Source organism: Rutilus rutilus (genome assembly GCF_951802725.1).
Source record: "Rutilus rutilus genome assembly, chromosome: 1".
Classification (NCBI taxonomy): domain Eukaryota; kingdom Metazoa; phylum Chordata; class Actinopteri; order Cypriniformes; family Leuciscidae; genus Rutilus; species Rutilus rutilus.
In genome coordinates this window covers 14,271,090-14,293,724 of record NC_140209.1, presented here as the reverse complement: position 1 = coordinate 14,293,724, position 22,635 = coordinate 14,271,090, and the positions used below count along the sequence as shown (strand labels likewise).

The window sequence follows — 22,635 nt, the reverse complement described above, 5'->3', positions numbered from 1 at the left end:
TTTGGAGTATATAAAACAAAAAATGAAAACATTAAAAATCAAATATTCACTTGTTCCTTTTTTTATGGCATTTCGGATCACATCAGAGGATTATGTTTGTTCGGAGCATTTGACTTAAGATATAAAATATGCAAATAAGTATTGCTTAAAAAAAACTGTCAGTTGTGATTTCACACACAACGTTACTGTAATTGTGACAGACCATTAAGATGAAGTGATTATCGCACAGTATCTTCTCGGTGTTTCTTCATCTGTTCCTCATTTCTGTTTCTATGTGCTGCTGTGACATGAAGCGAAGGGCTGTGAAAATGAAATAGGTAAGTATTTTTAACGTAGAAATGATCTTTTATCTGTTCATTCACTTATAATCTCCTCATTTCTGCTTCTATGTGCTGCTGTGACACGAAGCGAAGATCTCGGAAAAACTAAAGAAAATGTGTAAGTATTACAGCTGATACAGAGAAAAAGTTCGCTTTATTGTGCAACAGTACAATTTAAATGTACAAAATAGTTTCCATAGGCAATATTTCTTATTTTTTAACCATATGTTTTGCCTGCATTTGATTTAGTACAGTAATTAATGAACTGTGTGACTGTCCAGTATTGAGCTGCGTGATATTAATATACTATTTGACTGAATCACATAAAACATTTAGTGATTTGGGCGTAATACAGGAATTGGCTCAATACAATTTTTCATGTACATGTTACAAATAATAGCTTTCTTTCATGTTGCAGAGCCCTTGTTCACATGTAAACAGGTTTTAACAGTATTAGAGTAGGTTGGACACTTTGGGGTAATTTTAACGCATGGCTATCTAATTCTAAACTTTAAAATACAGTTACTTTTTATTTATTTTAATTACAAATTTCAATTAAATTGAAGAAAGTTATACATTTACACACTTAAGGATTATTTGAACAAAAAAGTGAAGTGTGCCTTTGTGGAAAGTAACTGCGCATGCACGCTCAACTTGAGTCCTGCGAGTAAGCGATATTTATACAAAATAAAATATAATACACACTGTTGCTCAGTATTTAATTAAAGCTTCAGGTGCATGATATTATCTTTTTTATTTTTTTCCTAATTACTTTCATACTCGTCATCCAGAGGCATTTTGATATTCTAATATCTGAGGATTTTGATCATGTTACTCCTGCCTTCCTTCTGGCTGGTTTTATAGAGTATGTTGACTGTCCATACAGCCATAAAAAACTGAGATATTCTTATGAAAATCAGAAGAATATCTATTAGCCTATCTTGTTTATTTTAATATGATCATTACATATATAAATGATTACTTTTTTTTTGAATTGCATTTCTCTAGGTAAATGTTATATCACACGTAATATTGGTCTATTGGTACAATATGCGTCACATGACTAAATTTACGTCATCGTTTTTAAATACCACTGGTTTCACAGTCCACACACTACAACGTGAAAATGGCGTTTTCAAATGTATCCACTTTGGAGTGCGTTTTCAAAAAGCTTCGTTTTCATTAATAAAAACGCCGTCTAAGTGTGTGTGTGTGTGTGTGTGTGTGTGTGTGTGTGTGTGTGTGTGTGTGTGTGAATTTACAACAACTTCATAAAGATCTGTGTTTGATTATGTCTATTTGTGTTATTAGGGGTCAAGCATTAGTCATTTGTAGTGTTTACATAAATTTCACATTAATGATGGATTTAACTAATGTTCACACATACAACATTACTGTAATTGTTACTGATCATTAATATAACGTAATGCAAATGATGAAGCTGATGAAGAATCACACAGTATCTTCTCACTAATAATCTCCTTATTTCTGTTTCTATGTTCTGCTGTAACGCGAAGCCGAGGACTGTGAAAAAGAAATACGTAAGTTTCATTAAGTTAAGTTACATTATGCTTTAATGTTCACACACAACTTGACTGTAATTGTTACTGATCATTAATATAAAGTCATGTAGAAGTGATTATTAGAAGCTCATGAAGAATCACTCAGTGTCTCATCTGCTCATTCATCTCTGTTTCGATGTGACATGAAGCGGAGCTCTCCAAACAACTAGAGCAACTGCGTAAGTATTACAGCTGATACAACAAAAACATTTACTTTATTGTGCTACTGTAGTTTTTAAATGATTTTTCAGAGTCAGTATTTATCATTTTCAAGTTCTGCTTGTGTGTGATGTGTGTGATTGTCCTTTATTGAGCTGCATGATATGAATATACTGATGACTAAAACATATACAACATTACAGTAATTGTTACTGATTGCTAAAATGTTGATTTAAATAATAATAATAATAATAATAATAATATCTGTGTTTCTGCCATTGAATCTCACAGAACTGCTGACATTTAGTGCCAATTGGCCTAAAGTCACAGTCCTGCTGACTCTCGATCTGTTATTTTGAGATTTGATCAGTGTTTCTGTTCATCTGATCAATCACTATAATCTAGTTTCTCTGTTTCTATGTCCTGCTGTAACAGAAGAAGAGAAGATCTCAGAGCGACTGTGTACGTATTAAAAATGATGATAATAAGCTTTATTGGGCTACAGCAGAAATTATTTTTCTTTGTCAATATGTATAATTTTTCACCACATGTTCTGCTTGTGAGAGATTAATATGCTATAATATTACTGATGACTGAATCACATACAACATTGTGATTTACAACATTACTGTAACTGTTACTGATGCCGAATGATACTGATACTGATGAAGTCATGCAGATTATATGATTATTAGAAGCTCATGAAGAATCACACAGAATCTTCTCAGTGTTTCTGACATGTTCATTCACTTATCATCTCCTCTTTTCTGTTTCTACGTGCTGCTGTGACATGAAGCCGAGATCTCTGAAAACATAAAGAAAGTGTGTAAGTATCACAGCTGATGCAGTGAGAGAGAAAAATCGCTTCATTGACAGTTTAACATTAAAGTGATAGTTCACTTTGAAATTAATTTTTGATATGTTTTAGCTTACCTCAAGGGCATCCAAGATGTAGGTGTCTTTGTTTCCGCAGTAGTTTCAATGTTGATATTTTTAGGTCAAACCGTTCTTGTCTGTCAGTCATATAATGCAGGTCTATGGTCACTTGCTCAAAACACAAGCACAGAGTCCAAATTAAAACAATTCCCCATCGTCCAAATGAAACAATTCCCCATCATAAGTACACATTGATGGCCTAAGACACGAAACGAGCGGTTTGTGTGAGAAAACGAACAGTATTTATATCGTTGTTATCTCTTGAAAACAGCACACGTCCAAATGATCTGACGGCACGGGCGGGTATAGATATATACATACCTGTAAATGTCGCCTTGGCTACGGTTTCGTTCCAATGAACTGCAGTAGCCAAGGCGACATGTGCTGTTTTCAAGAGATAACAACAATATAAATACTGTTCGTTTTCTCACACAAACCGCTCGTTTCGTGTCTTAGGCCATCAATGTGTACTTACGATGGGGAATTGTTTCATTTGGACGATGGGGAATTGTTTTAATTTGGACTCTGTGCTTGTGTTTTGAGCCAGTGACCATCGACATGCATTATATGACTGACAGACAAGAACGGTTTGACCTAAAAATATCAAAATTGAAACTACAGCGGAAACAAAGACACCTACATCTTGGATGCCCTTGAGGTAAGCTAAAACATATCAAAAATTAATTTCAAAGTGAACTATCCCTTTAAGACATCACAGGTGTGAAACTCTCCTGAACCAATATATGCATTGCTATGAAAAGTATTGTTATTTGATAATTCATCTTAGTGATGGATTTAACAGATTTTACTGATCATTAATAAAAAGTTATTATGAAGAATCACACAGTTCCCTATCGTCCGGTCACTACGACGTACGTCGTGGTGAACGACGAATAGGAATCTCGCTAGAGAGGCCAATCTACTTCGAGTGAAACTAAAACAAGCCAATACACATTGGCGTGCAATCATTTGTATCAGCTGCGCAGCCTCGCAGCGCGGGTATTTAACGAGCAGCTGATGCGATTGCACTTCAGCTTTTTGCTTCGGAGCCAAGCACTTCGATGCGTCTTCTGAGAGTGGAAGGAACTGAGCCTTTTGGATCTCTCTTTCGGTGCGGGTGTCACAACACGGCAGCGGGGACAGTCTTCTTTTTTTTCTTTGTGTGTTTGTCTTTCTGTGGTTTGTCACGGTAAACTGAGCAAACAAAAAAGGCTGTTTTTACAGCTGGTAAGGTGCGCCGCGAGCGCTCAAAGGCTGTTATTACAGCTGGTAAGACAGCGAGAAAAGAGAGAGCGCACAGACGGGTGCACATTCCCGTTTGTGTTCGCAGTGTCTGTTCCCCCTGTGTGTTTCAGCACCAGTGAGAGCAGTCCCTAAAAGAGCTTACACAGATAGAGAGCGTCTTTTTCAAAAGAGAAAAAATGACTTTCTATCTGTGTGTTTCTGGATGCGGTCGTTACCTGGGCTCACAGGATGGTCACAAACGCTGCCTCGTGTGTCTGGGCATTAAACACGCTGAGGCAGCGTTTGTGGATGAGTCATGTACCCATTGTGGGAAGATGACCATCGCGGAGCTGCGGTCGAGACTCACGTTCCTGCAAAGGGGCGGAGTCCCCGTGCCGCTGCCTCGATCCAATCCTCCTCAGAGGGTTGCTTCGGGCAGTGACATGGGTGACCTGAGGATCACGGTGAGCGCGTCTCCTTCGGGGAACCAACCCCCTAGGAGCCCTCACCCCTCTCATGCTCCGCAGCCAGTTGAGCCCCCATTGGAGAAAGCTGGACCATCCTCGCGGTGTGTAAGGCAAGGCAAGGCAAGGCAAGTTTATTTATATAGCACATTTCATACACAGTGGCAATTCAAAGTGCTTTACATAGAAGAAATTAAAATAATAAAAAGAATAAGAATAATTAAAACAGTTTATACAGAAAATACAGTACAGTTCAAACAGTCGGACGAACATTGGCACAGTGCTCATTCATTAAATGCATAGCTAAACAGATGTGTTTTGAGTCTGGATTTGAATGTGACTACAGTAGGAGCACATCTCATCTCTTCTGGAAGCTGGTTCCAGCTGCGGCTGGCATAATAGCTAAAAGCAGACTCGCCATGCTTAGAGTGAACCCTTGGTATTTCTAGCTGATATGATCCTAATGATCTGAGTGATCTGTTGGGTTTATATTCAGTGAGCATATCTGCAATGTATTGAGGTCCTAGGCCATTGAATGATTTATATACCAGTAATAATACTTTAAAATCAATCCTAAATCTAACTGGGAGCCAGTGTAAAGACCTGAGGACTGGTGTGATGTGTTCATATTTTCTGGTTCTGCTCAGAATCCTGGCGGCAGCGTTCTGTATGAGCTGCAACTGTCTTATGGTCTTTTTGGGAAGGCCAGTGAGGAGTCCATTACAATAATCCACCCTGCTGGTGATGAAAGCATGAACAAGTTTCTCTAAGTCTTGTCTGGAAACAAAGCATCTAATTCTTGCAATATTTTTTAGATGATAGTATGCTGATTTTGTTATCGCTTTGATATGACTACTGAAACTAAGGTCTGACTCTAGTGTCACACCAAGATTCCTGACTTGATTTTTAGTTGTTTGACCCCTAGAGTGAAGGTATGCGTTCACCTTGAGAACTTCATCTTTGTTTCCAAATGCAATGACTTCAGTTTTGTCTTTGTTTAATTGAAGAAAGTTTTGACACATCCAACTGTTGACTTCATCAATGCACTGGTACAGGGAGTCAATGGGGCTGTAGTCGTTAGGCGATAGGGCTAAGTAAATCTGTGTGTCGTCTGCATAGCTGTGGTAAGAGATCTGGTTCTTTCTCATTATTTGGCTCATTGGGAGCATATACAGGTTGAACAGGAGTGGCGCAAGAATTGAGCCTTGAGGGACTCCGCATGTCATGGATGTCCACTCAGACTTATGGTCTCCTATACTCACATAATAACCTCTCCCATCTAAGTATGACCTGAACCATTTTAGGACTATCCCAGAAAGCCCCACCCAGTTTTCCAGCCTGTCCAGAAGTATGTTATGATCAACAGTGTCAAATGCAGCACTGAGGTCGAGTAGTACCAGCACTGATAATTTGCCTGAATCAGTATTTAAGCGAATATCATTTATTATCTTTATGAGCGCTGTCTCTGTGCTGTGATGTGGTCGGAAACCAGATTGAAAATTGTCAAAGTATCCATTCGAGCATAAGAATTTATTCAGCTGATTGAAGACAACTTTTTCAATGATCTTGCCTATAAAAGGAAGATTTGAGATCGGTCTATAGTTGCTTAATATGGTCTTATCCAGATTGCTCTTTTTCAGGAGGGGCTTGACAACTGCAGTTTTCAGGGAGTTTGGAAAACTCCCAGAGAGAAGTGAGGCATTTACCACTTCTAGAAGATCTGCTTCTAAACTGTTAAACACACTTTTGAAAAATGAACCGGTACCGGTACCGGTTGTCTCCTTTGGGGCTCCCAAAGGAGGGAACGGAGACGTACGTCCCGTCGCCACATCTGCTGCTACCCGTCCAGCTTTTCAGGCTTGGCTCCTCAGCAAAAAACTGAAGTGCAATCGCATCAGCTGCTCGTTAAATACCCGCGCTGCGAGGCTGCGCAGCTGATACAAATGATTGCACGCCAATGTGTATTGGCTTGTTTTAGTTTCACTCGAAGTAGATTGGCCTCTCTAGCGAGATTCCTATTTGTCGTTCACCACGACGTACGTCTCCGTTCCCTTCCTCAGGGAACGAGGGTTACCATATGTAACCGAGACGTATCTTCCCAGTGTTTCTTTATCTGTTCGCCCACTTATATTATACTTATTTCTCTGTTTCTGCTGTGACAGTTGAAAGCAAGAAACCTGAAAATCAAGAGCGACTGCGTAAGTATTACAACTAAGACAGCAAGTGTAAAATGAGTGTATGAACGTCTGCATGACATGTCTTTCAGGAGACTGTTTGCTCCTCGCCAATTATTGTTATTGTTTTTAATAACTATAAAAAAGTGACAAGCTTCAGGCTGATCACAAATGTTATGTTTGTCTAAAGTTATTTCTGCTTATTAATGTTTGAATTGGATTTTACTGATCATTAATAAAAAGTTATTAGAAGCACATGAATAATCACACAGTATCTTCCCAGTGTTTCTTTATCTATTAACCCACTTATTGAATATATTCATTATATATATATATATATATATATATATATATATATATATATATAAAATTCACATATATTATTATGTCCTCATTTCTCTGTTTCTGCTGTGACAGTTGAAAGCAAGAAACCTGACAATTCAGAGCAACTGCGTAAGTATTACAACTAAGACAGCAATTGTAAAATGAGGAGACTGTTTGCTGATCGCCAATTATTGTTATTGTTTTTAATAACTACAAAAAGTACCCTTTCACACCAAAAGTGAAATAAGCTTCAGACTGATCACATATGTTATGTTTGTCTAAAGTTATTTCTGCTTATTAATATGTTTGAATTGGATCCTTGAACTGGTGAGAGTAAATACATTAATTATATCTGTTTAATTTAAAATATTTAGTTATAAGTTTTTATTGACTTTGATGAAGTGATGCTAAATGCTAACATTTAGTCTAGAACTGCAGCACACACGCACACACACTCACACACACCACTCTGCACTTACTCACGATTTCTCTCAACATGGGACAGGAGAGCTCTCAGTCAATATATGTAACTATAAATGAAAAAGTAACTCAGTACAATTTAAAAGCAATGTGTTACTTTACAAGTTACTTGAAAAAAGTAATCCGATTACATAACTCAAGTTACTTGTAATGTGTTTCACCCAACACTGTTAATAAATGTCAATTCCCATAAAAAAAAAAATTGGGTTCATTTTAAGCAATATAAACAATATAATAATTTTTTAAACAATAGTTGAGCTAAATAAAACAATTTCAAACATTTAACCGAGCTGCTGATACTGTTTATTAATAATTCACATTAAAGCAACACTATGTAGCTTTTCAACCTTCATTATATATTTCCAAGACTCTTGTGATGGTACATCAACTAACAATAGGTTGAATGACACGTCTGCCATAGCCTGACGGGGACTGTATCGCTTTTACTGGCACTACGTAACTTCGGGGTTCGGGTAGTAACCCGAGCACAAAAAGAACTACAAAATTCGACTGCTTTACGGCATACGTCACTTCCACCACCACTCGGACGTGAGAGGCCAACCAGCGTTTGTTTTCCAGCTTTCATGCGTATGTTTTTGTCATGGCCAAAGCAGCAATGGACAAAAAAAAAGTCAAAATTATACCTATGTCTAAACGGCGTGTACAAGTTTGGTAGGAGCTGTAAGTAAGATTAGACGGACAAAATTATCTTTTAGGCTAATAATGACTGCAGGCTGATAGTCATGTTTGTTTATTTATTTTTCTGGGGAAAGTGTCTTGCCTCAGGCTATAATGCAAATCGATTTTTCAACTTTGCAGATTCATCTATGGTAGCTTGATATTATAATATTGACGATATATGGCTATTACCTACCACACAAACATTGAATTGAATTAGCATTCTGTAAAACAGTAGCCAATAGGCTACTATAATGACGCTGGCTTGTAAACGTGAGCTACGCGATCTTTTGGCGTTTGAAAAAAAATAAAACCCATGAAATTATATTCATATGACATGCTGAAATATATGCCACTGTACCTGGGATGAAGACATTTCACACGCAACGCAGGCAGTCTGCCTAAGACGTGAGAACTCCTTCTGCAGAGTTTGGGGGTATCGGCTTGTCAACAAATGCATGTGTATCCCCTGTTGTTACCATGACAGATTTTACGACCGCAGTAGAAGACAATACTGTTTCCCAACTGTAGGGGGACCCCGAGAGCAAAAGTTACTTAGTGTTACTTTAACGATAGATTTAACTATTTAACTAATGTTCACACACAGCATATAGTCATGCAGATGATGGAGCGTTTATTAGAAGCACAGGACGATTCACACACAGGATCATCTCAGAGTTTAATTCTGTCATGTTCATCTGATCACTCACTTATAACCGAATTTCTCTGTTTTTATGTGCAGCTTTGACCGGTGAAGAAGAGACCTCTGAACAAGAAATACGTAAGTATTACAAATTAAACTGCAAGTGTGAAATGTGTTTTGTTGCAGGGTCAGGCTGATAGGCTGACAGACATCACGATGTTGAGCCGACATTTATAGGATAAATATTTTGTTGACTTAACTCAATTTTAAAGAGAAAACTGAAACTTTTACTCTGATACTTTTCTCCAGACCCTTTAATAACATGTGACTGCAAACAACACCTGCAAGAAAAGATGTGGGTCATTGTTAGTGTCGTATCAAATAGACAAACCTTTGATTCACTTTTAACACTTTTATTCATGGCAGACCATTGAAGATCGCCACACACAAGACTCTCAGAAATCAGTTTGAAGCCAGGATTTCTGGAATTAAACATGTTTTTGGCTTTTCTCATTACCGCTACAGCCTGCAGAAATTAGTACCATTAAGAAAGCTAATACAGTTCACATCATCTTCACGGTTTTAAACTTGAAACTATGAAATCATTCTAATAATTTTGACTGATTTATTTCATTACCGCAATGGCTATTGCAAATTACAACTTAATTTTTTATATTTTATTGAAACCTGACATTTTCAAAATGATGGCTAAATGAACAAAATGAACACCTGTTGCGGTTATGACACAAGTTGCGGAAATGAGAATTTCAACAGAAAATGCAATAAAATACAAACATTATTCATTCCTGTGTTAAAATTGCTATTTGTGCAATGGTTGTCATCAAAGTTTATTGCCATTTGCACAGGTACGTTTCAGTACAGGTACATTGGAATTCTTATGCATTTCTCAAAGTCAGGTTCTAAATTAAAAATAAAATATATAAAGTAATATGCATACACCCACACATAGCCTACATACATACATATACGTACACATACTCACATATATATATATATGTACACACACGCACACCATGTATATACACATATACACATACACATCATGAGGTAGAGCAGAAAGCGACTAGACATTTTAAAAGGAATACAAAAGAGATATAGAACCGGTGTATAAATAACCTTTCTAGTTTAGATAAATACACATTATAATAAATAATAGTAATATTGTGCGTACAAAAATAAAACTCTAAATAGAATAAATTACTATTGCACTGATCACTACAATAATTAAAAACATGGAATAGGATACTTTTTTCCCTCCTTAATGTCCTGTGCCACTAGCCTGACAGTGGCTGGGAAAAAACTTTTAAACAGACGGGCCTTGTGGGTGCTAATGCTCACAGGCCTACGATGTCTCAGGTTATAGCCTGTGTCCACCCATTTAAACAAAGCATAAGCTGGGTGGTGTTTGTCCTTAAGGATGCTCTGTGCTTTTCTTTTGCAGCGCTGGGTGTATATAGTGTCCATGGAGGGGAGGTTAGAGCCGATAACCCTCTCCGCAGTCTTAATGACCCGTTGCAGTGATTTCCTCTCAGCCAGGGTGGTGTTGCCATACCACACTGTGATACCACTGGTGAGGATACTTTCAACAAGGCCTTTATAAACATGGGTTAGAGGTTTGCTTTTAAGTCCGGCCTTCTTCAATACCCTAACGAAATGCAGCCTCTGCTGAGCTCTTTTCACTGTTGCAACAGTGTTTTTAGCCCAGCTGAGATTTTCGGAGATATGAAGTCCCAAGAACTTATAGCTGTCAGTTCGTTCCACCTCAATCCCCTTGATGGTTAGAGGCTGTAGGGGGTCCAGAAGGAGTTCCTTTGTTTTGTCTATGTTGAGAACAAGATCATTGTCCTCCCCATAGACAGTGACCCTGTGAACCATGTCCCTATATGATGATTCATTGCCGCCTTTGATGAGACCAAGGATAGTAGTGTCATCTGCATATTTAATGACGATATTGTTATTGTCCGAGTTGGTGGCACAGTCATATGTATATAGTGAGAAAAGTATAGGGCTGAGACAGCATCCCTGTGGGGCTCCTGTACTCACTGTGAGCTCAGCTGAGACCTTCTTTCCCATCCTCACCACCTGTGGCCTGTCTGTGAGGAAGTCTGTTATCCAATTACAAGTGGTAGTTGGTACTCCCAGTTCTATCAGCTTGCCGGTCAGCTTCGTCGGCCGGATCGTGTTAAAAGCGGAGCTGTAGTCCAGAAACAATACTCGTACATATGTATTGGGAGTGTCTAGGTGCTGCAAAATATAGTGAAGTGCCAGTGCCACCGCATCATCCACTGACCTGTTCGAGCGGTAGGCAAACTGAAGAGGGTCTGCTGTTTCTTAATATGCTGTAGGACCAGCTTCTCCATGCACTTCATGGCGACCGATGTAAGCGCCACTGGTCTAAAACCATTCATTGCAGTTGTGTTTTTTTTTTTCGGAACCGGCACTATAATAGAGGACGTAAAAATACGTGGAACTGTTTCTTGGAGGAGAGAAGTGTTAAAAATGTCTGTGTACACCTCCGCCAGCTGTTCAGCACAGACTTTAAGGACTCTCGGAGCCACACCATCAGGTCCTACAGCCTTACGGGGGTTCACCTTTCTCAGAGCTTTAAGGACCTGTGAGTGCGTTACCTGCAATGCAGTCTCCTCTGAGTTATGGGAGGCTTTCAAGGGTATGTCTCTATTGTTTTGGTCAAATCTCGCATAAAACGTGTTAAGATTGTCCAGTAGAGAGGAGTCTTGGATCACAGTTTTGTTTGCAGCTTTCCTGTAACTGGTGACTGACTGTATTCCTTGCCACATCCTTCTGCTGTTATTTTCTCTGTAACAGTTCTCGAGTCTCTGGGTATATGCCCTTTTGGCGGCCCTGATGGATTTTTGGAGCTCATATCTGGCATGCTTATACTCCATGATGTCTCCTGACTTAAAGGCTTTACTGCGGTTTTTGATTTTGATGCGCACATCCGCATTAAACCAGGGCTTCTGATTAGGAAGAGCTCTAATAGTTCTGGAGGGGATGCAGATGGAAGTACACCATTCAATATAGCTGCTAACAGTATCTGTATATTCGTGGATGTTATCTGTGGCTTCTCTAAAAATGTAGAAGAATTTTACATTTCTGCAGTTCCTCCAAAGCGGAATCTGTCCACATATTCACAGTTCTAACTGTGTCTGGGTCCGCTTTAAGCCTCTTGATGTAAATGGGCTGAAGTAGAATTGCAAGATGATCACATTTCCCAAAATGTGGCTTGGAGACAGCAGTATAGGCACTTTTAATGTTACTGTAGCATTTATCCAAAGTCCTATTTCCCCTAGTGGGAAAGTTAACAAACTGATAAAATTTGGGAATAGTTTTTCGGAGGTCGCAATGATTAAAATCTCCTAAAATCACCATAGCAGCATCTGGATATGAGTTTTCGTGCCTACTAATCATATCGTGTAGTTCTTTAAGTGCATTATACTCGTTAGCCGCGGGATGAATATACACTGTGCTTTATATAACACACTGCAGTTCTCTAGGCAAATAAAAGGGCCTACATTTCACAGTAATATACTCCACATTTTCAGAACATGACTGTGATATTACCGTGTTGTCGGTGCTCCAGGATTGTTTGACGAGGATAGCCGTTCCACCCCCGCGAGTTTTACCGCATTCTGTTTCGCTGCGGTCAGCTCTGTAAACATTGTAGCCTGCCGGTGTTATGGCTTCATCGGGGGTCCTCTGTCCAAGCCATGTTTCACAAAAACATAAAACAGAACAGCCCTTAATGTACCTCTGTGTAGCCATCTGACAAAAAAGATTGTCCATCTTATTTACTAAGGACTGAACATTGGCGAAAAGTATGATCGGAAGAGTTAGCCGGCCTTTGCTAACCAGTCGGCGGAGTCTTGGTCCCCCTCCTCCTCGTCTACCGCGCTTCTGTGTCGGCCTCACGGTGCCAGGAAATCCCCCTGTTGTGGCCTGGCCTGGCGTCACTCCAGCATGGAGATGTAGCTCCGGGAAGGAGTTGAGAGCATTTGTATTGAAATTACCTCTGTAATTCAGTTCTCCTAGTTGTAACAGAGTCACTCGATCATACTTAATATGAGCTCTAGCATACCTCACATGAAAGGATAGTAACGACACTACCAATACAAAATTTAAATAAAACTTGACTCGGAGAGCTACGCTATGTCGCACACAAGTGAGCGCCATTAGTCACAAACAATTAACATCATTATAATATTTGTTTATAGTAGTAAATTACATGTTTTATTTTTAAAGTCTTTACCACTGTGGTGTTTTAATGGTTTTGTGATAATCACCCAGCTAAAACTTTACACTGTTCTGTTGCTGACCTGCATCCGTAACTGTTTTCCTGAGCTATTTAGATACATTTTGTGTTTTTGTTTTTAAAGCCGCAAACCAAAATGGAGACCAAAAAAAAAAAAAAAAAAAAACTGATAAAGTCACTTCAGTGATCTTTGTGTAGTGATTTCAATCTCTGATGTTCACATGCAAACACTTGATCTAATGTCTACTTTGGGTTTGTATGTCTCTGTGTCTAGATGCTGATGTCACACAAGAAGAGGCATCGAGATCAGAGATGGACAAAGGTGCATTCATGTTGAAGAAGTCAAGTGATAGGTGTTGATAGGATATTCAGAGACAGTCTTTGGGATGTGCTGGAGTGCTCACCTCTTGCATTGTCAATTCAAGATCTTGAACAAAAATTGATGCACTTCTTGATGGAAATAAATATTGTGATGTTATTTCCATCAAGAGATTCATCAGATTTTGGTCAGTATCTTGTACACTGCAATATTTTTTTTTTTCAGTCCAAATATCTAAAAATTCTTAAATCAAGATGCATTTACTAGATGAGTAAAATTACATAAGATAGTATGTCCTGTTTTCCGGGGGAACTAATCAAAGTTGATGTTTAAAAAATTTAATTATTAAACAAAATTATTTGCCAGTGGGGTAAGAAAAATAATCTTAATATTCAAACAGCAACAATATTATTTTTTCTTACCCCACTGGCAGATATTTTTGCTTGTTTTAAGCAAAAACTCGCTTAATTTGTATTTATTTCCCAAGAAAACAAGACTTATATCGTATGTCATTTTACTACTTTAGTAAATGGATCTTGATTTAATAAATGTTTGATATTTATTTGGACTGGAAACAAGACAAAAATACAAAGTAAGAAAAGCATTGTTTTGCAGTGTATAGCCCAAAATACACACGTGTGTCAAACAAAATAAATGTTGCATGATAATTAATGGTTAAATGTTTACAGATTTTTATTATTTTACTTTTTCTGTGTATTTCTCTATTTTTAGGTGCTGATGTCTCAAAGATGGAGAAAGGTGAAGGGGTACGGCACATGATTGTTGCAGAGACTGCCTTAAGTCGAGCGATAGGTGCTAACATAACATCCATAGACCGACGGGGCAGGAGGAGCATTGCAATCCGTAACCCCAGTACTAAACGTGCTGGAGATCATGGTGAGTCTTTTGATTTTTTTTTTTTAAAGTAAGAAGGGTTTGTTCATTCAATAGTATTTGCGTATAGTTACGATTGTTACTGCCAGGTGAAAACAGCCTGCTTGTCCATATAATCTGATTACACTGAAATAAAAATCTCCATGCCATTGAGTGGAAAGTGCAGATGCCCCCTAGTGCTCAACGGCCCCTGCTTGAGAAGAACTATTGTTTTAGACCTCATTTTATTTCTAGTTTTCAATTGACCATCATGTGTAATGAATGTAAAGTTTCATTGTCTAATTCCTCTGTGATTTTTGTTAAAACAGGATCAGATGGAAAAGCTCGTCAAAATGAACTGAAAGAGCTGAAAGAAGGTGATATATTCGTCATTCAGTACCGCTTTACTTTTAATAAGTAAATGCTAACATTTAGTCTAGAACTACAGCAACCGTCATGTTTACACAGCACACGCACACACACACTCACACACACCGCTCTGCACTTACTCACCATGGGACAGGAGAGCTGTCAGTAAATAATATATGTAAATATAAATGAACAATAAATGAAAAAGTAACTCAGATATTTTGTTGTAAATTTAAAAGTAATGCGTTACTTTACTAGTTACTTGAAAAAAGTAATCCGATTACATAACTCAAGTTACTTGTAATGTGTTTCACCCAACACTGTTAATAAATGTTAATTTCCATCAAATTTTGGGTTCATTTTAAGCAAGCAATATAATATTTTTTTAAACAATAGTTGAGCTAAATAAAACAATTTCAAACATTTAACCCAGCTGCTGATATTGATAATTCACATTAACAATTTATTTATTTATTCACATTAACAACGAAGCATTTATTAGAAGCACAGGACGATTCACACACAGGATCATCTCAGAGTTTAATTCTGTCATGTTCATCTGATCACTCACTTATAATTGAATTTCTCTGTTTTTATGTGCAGCTTTGACCGGTGCAGAAGAGACCTCTGAACAAGAAATACGTAAGTATTACAAATTAAACTGCAAGTGTGAAATGTGTTTTGTCGCAGGGTCAGGCCGATAGGCTGACAGACATCACGATGTTGAGCCGACATTTATAGGATAAATATTTTGTTGACTTAACTCAATTTTAAAGAGAAAACTGAAACTTTTACTCTGATACTTTTCTCCAGACCCTTTAATAACGTGTGACTGCAAACAACACCTGCTATGGTGTTTTAATGGTTTTGTGATAATCACCCAGCTAAAACTTTACACTGTTCTGTTGCTGACCTGCATTCGTAACTGTTTTCCTGAGCTTTTTAGATACAATTTGTGTTTTTGTTTTTAATGCCGCAAACCAAAATGGAGACCATAATATGAAGAACACAAATCATGTACAAACTGATAAAGTCACTTCAGTGATCTTTGTGTAGTGATTTCAATCTCTGATGTTCACATGCAAACACTTGATCTAATGTCTACTTTGGGTTTGTATGTCTCTATGTCTAGATGCTGATGTCACACAAGAAGAGGCATCGAGATCAGAGATGGACAAAGGTGCATTCATGTTGAAGAAGTCAAGTGATAGGTGTTGATAGGATATTCAGATGTCCCAGTCTTTGGGATGTGCTGGAGGAGACTTTACAGAGTGCTCACCTCTTGCATTGTCAATTCAAGATCTTGAACAAAAATTGATGCACTTCTTGATGGAAATAAATGTTGTGATGTTATTTCCATCAAAAGATTTATCAGATTTTGGTCAGTATCTTGCACACTGGAAAAAATGCTTCTTTTTTTCTTTTTTCTTTATTTTTACTTAGTATTTTTGTCTCGTTTCCAGTCCAAAGATCTAAAAATTCTTAAATCAAGATGCATTTACTAGATGAGTAAAATTACATAAGATAGTATGTCCTGTTTTCCAGGGGAACTAATCAAAATTAAGTGAGTTGATGTTTAAAAAAGCAAAATTATCTGACAATGGGGTAAGAAAAATAATCTTAATTCAAACAGCAACAAGATTATTTTTCTTACCCCATTGGCAGATAATTTTGCTTGGTTTGCTTGTCATTTATTTCCCCAGAAAACAAGACTTAATATCTTATGTCATTTTACTACTTTAGTAAATGGATCTTGATTTAATAAATGTTTGATATTTGGACTGGAAACAAGACAAAAATTCTAAGTAAGAGAAGCGGGGTTTTTTTTTTTTTTGCAGTGTATTGACGTCCTAGAATATGGTCATCATGATACATACAGTATTCCTACATGGATGTTTAAAAAAATGTTGTGAGAAGACATTTCTTTCAACTCTTAATAAATGAAAAGTTAAAGTATTAGCCTATTACCCCCTTTTTACTTTAAAAACTGTTTATCATTACATATCACTGTCGTTGTAGATCATCTATTCATTCACTATAATCTAATTTCTCTGTTTCTCTGATCAGCCTTGACTGATGAAATGGAGAACTCTGAAAAAGAAATATGTGAGTATTACAACTAAAACATCAAGTGCAAAATGTGTTATGCTGTGCGACAATAAATGTTCAAGGAAAAAGAAGTTTGTTGCTTTGCTAAAACCCATAAGCTTGATAAAGTCTGATCTCCATAGCTGCTATAGCCCACAATACACATGCTGTGTGTGTCAAACAAATATATATATATACTGTATTATTAGGTAATCTTATAAAGAGTTAAAGGTCCCATTGCATGAAAATTTCACTTTTTGAGTTTTTTTAACCTAAACATTTAGTTTCCCTAGCCTGCCTATGGTCGCCCAGTGGCTAGACGTTTTGATGGGTGTAAACCAAGCCCTGGGTATTTTTGTGAAAATATAAGCTCAGACGGGCAAATCTAGAAATCTTCCCCTTAGGTCGTCATTCCCCTTTCTCTTCTTTGCCCGCAAAGAGAATTTGGCCCGCCCATGAGAAAATGAGCTGCGCGAGCGCGATATTGTTTTTTCCTCGAGAGACTTCATGGCTTGCAAACGAGCGAAGCATGGCAGTTGCTCAGTGTTTGGATGTACAAATGAACACAAAAGTATTTTTTTAGTTCCTTCATCCGAGCCTTTGAAGATCCAGTGGGTTATGTGAATTTCTGATGTGTAATTGTTCAAGTTCAGACATATAATCTTTCTCTCAAAGTCGTTCAATACTGTTTATGCATCAGTAAATCAAGCCAGTGACTAAACGATCAACTTCACGTCGTTTCTCTTAGTAGGATGAAAATAATCTTACTTAAACTGTGATTAATATACAGAAAGCAATCAAAGAACAATCCCTTTTCAGTCGCCCAAGCTGTCAATCACACAATCACACAGCGCGAGTTTATCTGGACATTTGCCAAAACTCGTTATGAAATCAATGACGCTGCACAACGAAGCTCTTACTGTACTTACCTCATGTTTGCATTGGTGTAATCATTAGTGAGAGTGCAGAGACTGCATTGCAATGATAAGATCTTTTTTCACGCTATCAACAGGCTGTCATCTGCTGTAATAGTAAAAATGTATAATAGCTGTAATAGTAAAAGTTTTCGAGAGAGTTCCACATGTAATGCTAAATATTTAATATTCAAGCATGTCAGCCAATCACAGCAATGGCCGTTTCCACTGAAGTCTCACAGCAGACACGCCCCTTCAAACAGAGCGTTCAAATCAGAGGCTAAAATCAGGCTAGGAAATATGCCTTTTATTTCTAAATTATAACAATCTAAAAATCTTTTGATCTAAAAAACATACTAACATTATAGGGGCACCCCAGGAAACACTCTAAAATAATAAAATAATCCATGGAATGGGACCTTTTAAGCCTTACTCACTTGAAGTGTTTTATAGTCCTAAAAATCTTGGTGATCCTCTGTGACTTCTGTGTAGTAATTTCAATCGTTGAGGTTCGCGTGCAAACACACACTTGATCTAATGTCTACTTTTTCTGTGTATTTCTCTAATTCTAGGTGCTAATGTCTCAAAGATGGAGAAAGGTGAAGGGGTACGGCGCATGATTGTTGCAGAGACTGCCTTAAGTCGAGCGATAGGTGCTAACATGACATCCATAGACCGACAGGGCAGGAGGAGCATTGCAATCCGTAACCCCAGTACTAAACGTGCTGGAGATCAGGGTGAGTCTTTTGATTTTTTTTTTTTTTTTTTAAGTAAGAAGGGTTTGTTCATTCAATAGTATTTGCGTATAGTTACGATTGTTACTGCCAGGTGAAAACAGCCTGTTTGTTCACATAACCTGATCACACTGAAATAAAAATCTCCATGCCGTTGAGTGGAAAGTGTGTTTTAAGCCTTGTTTGCCTACAGCCCACAACTTATTTGATGAATGCTTTTTACTAAAGAGCCAGACTCCTGCTGACTGGACCTGTAAATAAAACACAATGATCATTTGTACGAACACTAAACCACTGAAGGTGTGCAGACAGTGGTGTAGTCTACGTGATACGCAGGTATACGCCGTATAGCCACTAGAAAAGGCCAAGGATTTGCGTATACCCACTTAAAAAAAGCGTGAGGATACGTATCAACTTCGTTTTGTGTCAGAACTTTCACAGTTTCATTCATAAATTTACCCCGTCTGTGTTTGCGAAGCGCCGGATCGAATCGCGGAATCCAGTCACAAATGGAACTTGCTATATAAAGCAGAACGTCACGGATTTTGGCTATTTTTGAATGAATAAATCAAAAGTAGCTGCTGTACAATGAATAAAATCTCGATATGGACTAGTGTCTATGAATATTAAAGCTAAAAGAGACTGCAATTGTTCTACGCGTCCCTGGGAATGAGCGCTCATTGTGTGCTCCACTACACACACACACACACACACACACACACACACAGAAGCACGCGTGACTCACGCTCGTGGTGTTTTCAGCGTTTCACTGTATTGAGACATGATGTAGGCTACACATGTGCATTTCATCGCAGAGCTGCTATGAGAGTCACTTGATGAGAATTTCACCATTTCATTTGATCGTCATTCATTCGTTTCATATACACACAGAAACTGTTATGTCTTTACGACAACCTGTCAAAATAAAAGTTCTGTATAACTTGAAGAAATTATAACAGAAATATATTACTATTGCACAGAAATATATTACTATTGCACAGAGTATACTTCAGGCTTAATAATAATAATAATAATAATAGTTTATTAAAACACACAGAAACTCAAATGTCTAAAACCCACCAAAATAAAAGTTCGGTCTAACTCAAATTAATTAGAAAGGAATTGCACAGTAAAATGTATTTTAAAATAACATTTTTTTCAAAAACACCATTTCTGGGGGTCTGGGGGTATTATATTAGAGTATACTCACTACAAAAAACTAGACTACACCACTGTGTGCAGATGCCTCCTAGTGCTCAAAGGCCCCTGCTTGAGAAGAACTATTGTTTTAGACCTCATTTTATTTCTAGTTTTCAAGTGACCATCATGTAAAGTTTCATTGTCTAATTCCTCTGTGATTGTTGTTAAAACAGGATCAGATGGAAAAGCTTGTAAAAATGAACTGAAAGAGCTGAAAGAAGGCGACGTTAAAACACGATCATGATCTGTCGTGTGTGATGTAGCTTCATTCAGATGATTCGTTCAGATTTCAAACGCCATTTTACACTCTGATCTGTTCATATATTCCAAAAACAAATGCTGCCAGACAGTCATCAATGAACGTAATTGAATAGCAAAGTGATTGTCCTGTGGGAAATGGCCAAGTTGTAAAGCTTTTAATGCGTTAATTTTTACGTTTACACGACAACGATGTACAAAAACAGATGACAACGTTGTCAAAATGATCTCCGTTCACACGGATCTGCGAAAACGACAAAAAAGGCTGTAATACGCATGCCTGGCCAGTAGTTGGCAGTGTCACTGTCAAATAACACCTTGCGAAAACGTAATACTCATGTGTGAGCACATTCATAAATTATTGACTTTCATTTTGATTTCTCATGCTTTCAGAATTTTGATTTCCAGATTCCTCTCTTATATTAATTTCTGTGATTGTCTCTGTTTCAGGAAGAGAAACACCTTCTATTAGCCAAACAGATGAGGATGGAGAGAATGAGCAGTAGATGAAGAGTTCAGGTTGATGAGATAAGACACGCCCTCCAGTGTCAATCACCGTGACATCATCAGCATTTCAGCTCAGTCTTTTATAAGCTTCTAGAAACCATCCAGTGAAAGTGAGACAGAATCAGTGTCTTTTGAGCTGTTTAAGTCTTGTGTGAAAAGCTTCTTTGGGTTTAGATGTGTTGATGGAAACACTGCCATATATAATTGTATTATTTCTTCACTACATGCCTCACCTTTAGTGTTACTCTTAACATAATACTAAGTTGACTCTCACAGCTTTGATCATTGACAATGATTGTCAGAAATATCACATTCATTTTAAAGATGTGTTTTACCACAGCAGTATCTCTCAAACCATTCAGTGTGCTGTTTTATATAATTGACACTAGTACAAGGAGTTTTTGGCCAAGTAAAAACAAATAGCAATATATGGGGGGACGTACGTGTGTTATCCGAGCATTAATGGCAAGGAAAGACCCTTTATACTGTGAGCGGCACATACAGTATGAGGTGTTTCTGGTGTTTCTCCCTCATTTCTGCTTCGAGGTCTTGATTGTGGCATTTATTTGAGGTTTAGAATCCATTATTCCTGTAATTCTTTTGTCTTTTATGAATTTAATAAAGAGCTCTGTCTTGTCTTTTGTCCAAACACACCGCGTCATCTACGTCAGGTGACTGTAAATGCGTAAAAACTATTTCCATTGCAGTTTTGCTAAATATATCTTCGAATTGCCTGAAAAACCACCTCATGCGAACGTAAAAACTTTTTTGCGATAAATGGGAGTTTTTGCGTAATTTACGTGTTTCCATTGGGCGTATTTTCAATTCGCAATTTAAATTTGCGCAATTTGAAGGGTAACGGAACCGCGGCTAGTGTCTGCCATGAAGAGTCATTAAAGGGACAGTTCACCCAAAAATGAAAATCCTGTCTTCATTTACTTGTTCCAAACCTGTATGAATTTCTTTGTTCTGCTGAACACAAAAGAAGATATTTTGATGAATTTTGGTAGCCAAACAGTTGATGGACCCCATTCACTTCCATAGTATTATTTTTTCCTACTATGAAATTCAGTGGCTGCTGTCAATTGTCTGGTTACAGACATTCTTCAAAACTTCTTCTTTTGTGTTCAGAAGAAAGAAACTCTTACAGATTTGGAACAACATTCGGGTGAGTAAACAAAGACAGAATTTTCATTTTTAAGTGAACTATCCCTTTAAGTACTTATTGGGTTTGTTCAACTATACATTGATTTCTTCAACGACTGTATATGTTTAGATACATCGGTTTGCTCAGGTATATATTGGTTTGTTGAACTATATATTGGTTTAGATACAACTGTTGGATCAAGTATAGAATTTTTTTTTAAGTATACATTGATTTGTTCACACACATATATATATATATATATATATATATATATATATATATATATATATGGAGGGAAAAATGTTTTTTCAAAAATATATGACTATATGAATATATTTGGCCATTCCTATACCAAATGTATGAATGGCCGAAATCTTTTTAGTAGAAAACATTTACATAAACATTTTGAAATACATTTTAGTAAATATACTTCTTTTTTTTTTTTTGTAAGTCAGAAATGTCCATGTATGATGAGCTCCAAACCCTCAGATGCCTAAAGGGGGACAAACTGATTGCAGATTTTTTTTTTTTGATAAAATAATTAAATTCCCAAATTATTCTGTGTATTCTTTTTTTTTTTTTTTTTTTTTTTAAACGACATGACTAGAATATCTGTGCACCCCCCCCCCCCCCCCCACCCCACAGTATTAAGGCCATTTGTGAATTTATCTCAATCATATATTATTGATGTAATAAATGATGCTCCTAATATGCTCTTTGCTTTTAAACGTGGGAACTGAGTTGCCCTTGCAGGTTTGCTAAAAATAAAACACTCACCTATTTGCTTGTCTTATTTATTCCTTTTAAATTTACACATAGAATCTCCACCTCAAAAAGAAAATGTGAATGCATGTACAACAGTGCAGTTGTGAAAATAATTTAGATGGAATATAATTTCGGATGGACTAAATCCACATTGTTTTAATCAAATGGTAAAAAGTATTCTGCCCACAGTGCCCAGTAGTCTGAAA

General features: G+C 37.4%; 1 protein-coding gene across 1 annotated transcript; it reads left to right on the top strand.

The window, feature by feature from the left end:
- Window positions 1-412: 412 nt before the first annotated feature.
- Window positions 413-21,163, top strand: LOC311290745 (uncharacterized protein). The gene is made up of 16 exons (XM_084409441.1): window positions 413-438; window positions 1,838-1,861; window positions 2,032-2,061; window positions 2,477-2,503; window positions 2,838-2,867; window positions 6,828-6,863; window positions 7,257-7,292; window positions 9,064-9,102; window positions 13,530-13,577; window positions 14,307-14,471; window positions 14,777-14,824; window positions 15,420-15,458; window positions 15,949-15,996; window positions 16,884-16,922; window positions 18,391-18,555; window positions 20,461-21,163. Exons 1-16 carry the CDS (start codon window positions 435-437, stop codon window positions 20,514-20,516), a joined length of 834 nt encoding a protein of 277 aa, XP_084265567.1. The 5' UTR covers window positions 413-434; the 3' UTR covers window positions 20,517-21,163.
- Window positions 21,164-22,635: the final 1,472 nt, after the last annotated feature.

What these genes read in the sequence shown, in the direction of transcription:
- LOC311290745 (XM_084409441.1), top strand. An exon ending in GGACTGTGAAAAAGAAATAC is followed by an intron (nt 1,862 to 2,031) that starts GTAAGTTTCATT and finishes TGTGACATGAAG; the next exon opens with CGGAGCTCTCCAAACAACTA. An exon ending in GAGATCAGAGATGGACAAAG is followed by an intron (nt 15,997 to 16,883) that starts GTGCATTCATGT and finishes TTCTCTGATCAG; the next exon opens with CCTTGACTGATGAAATGGAG.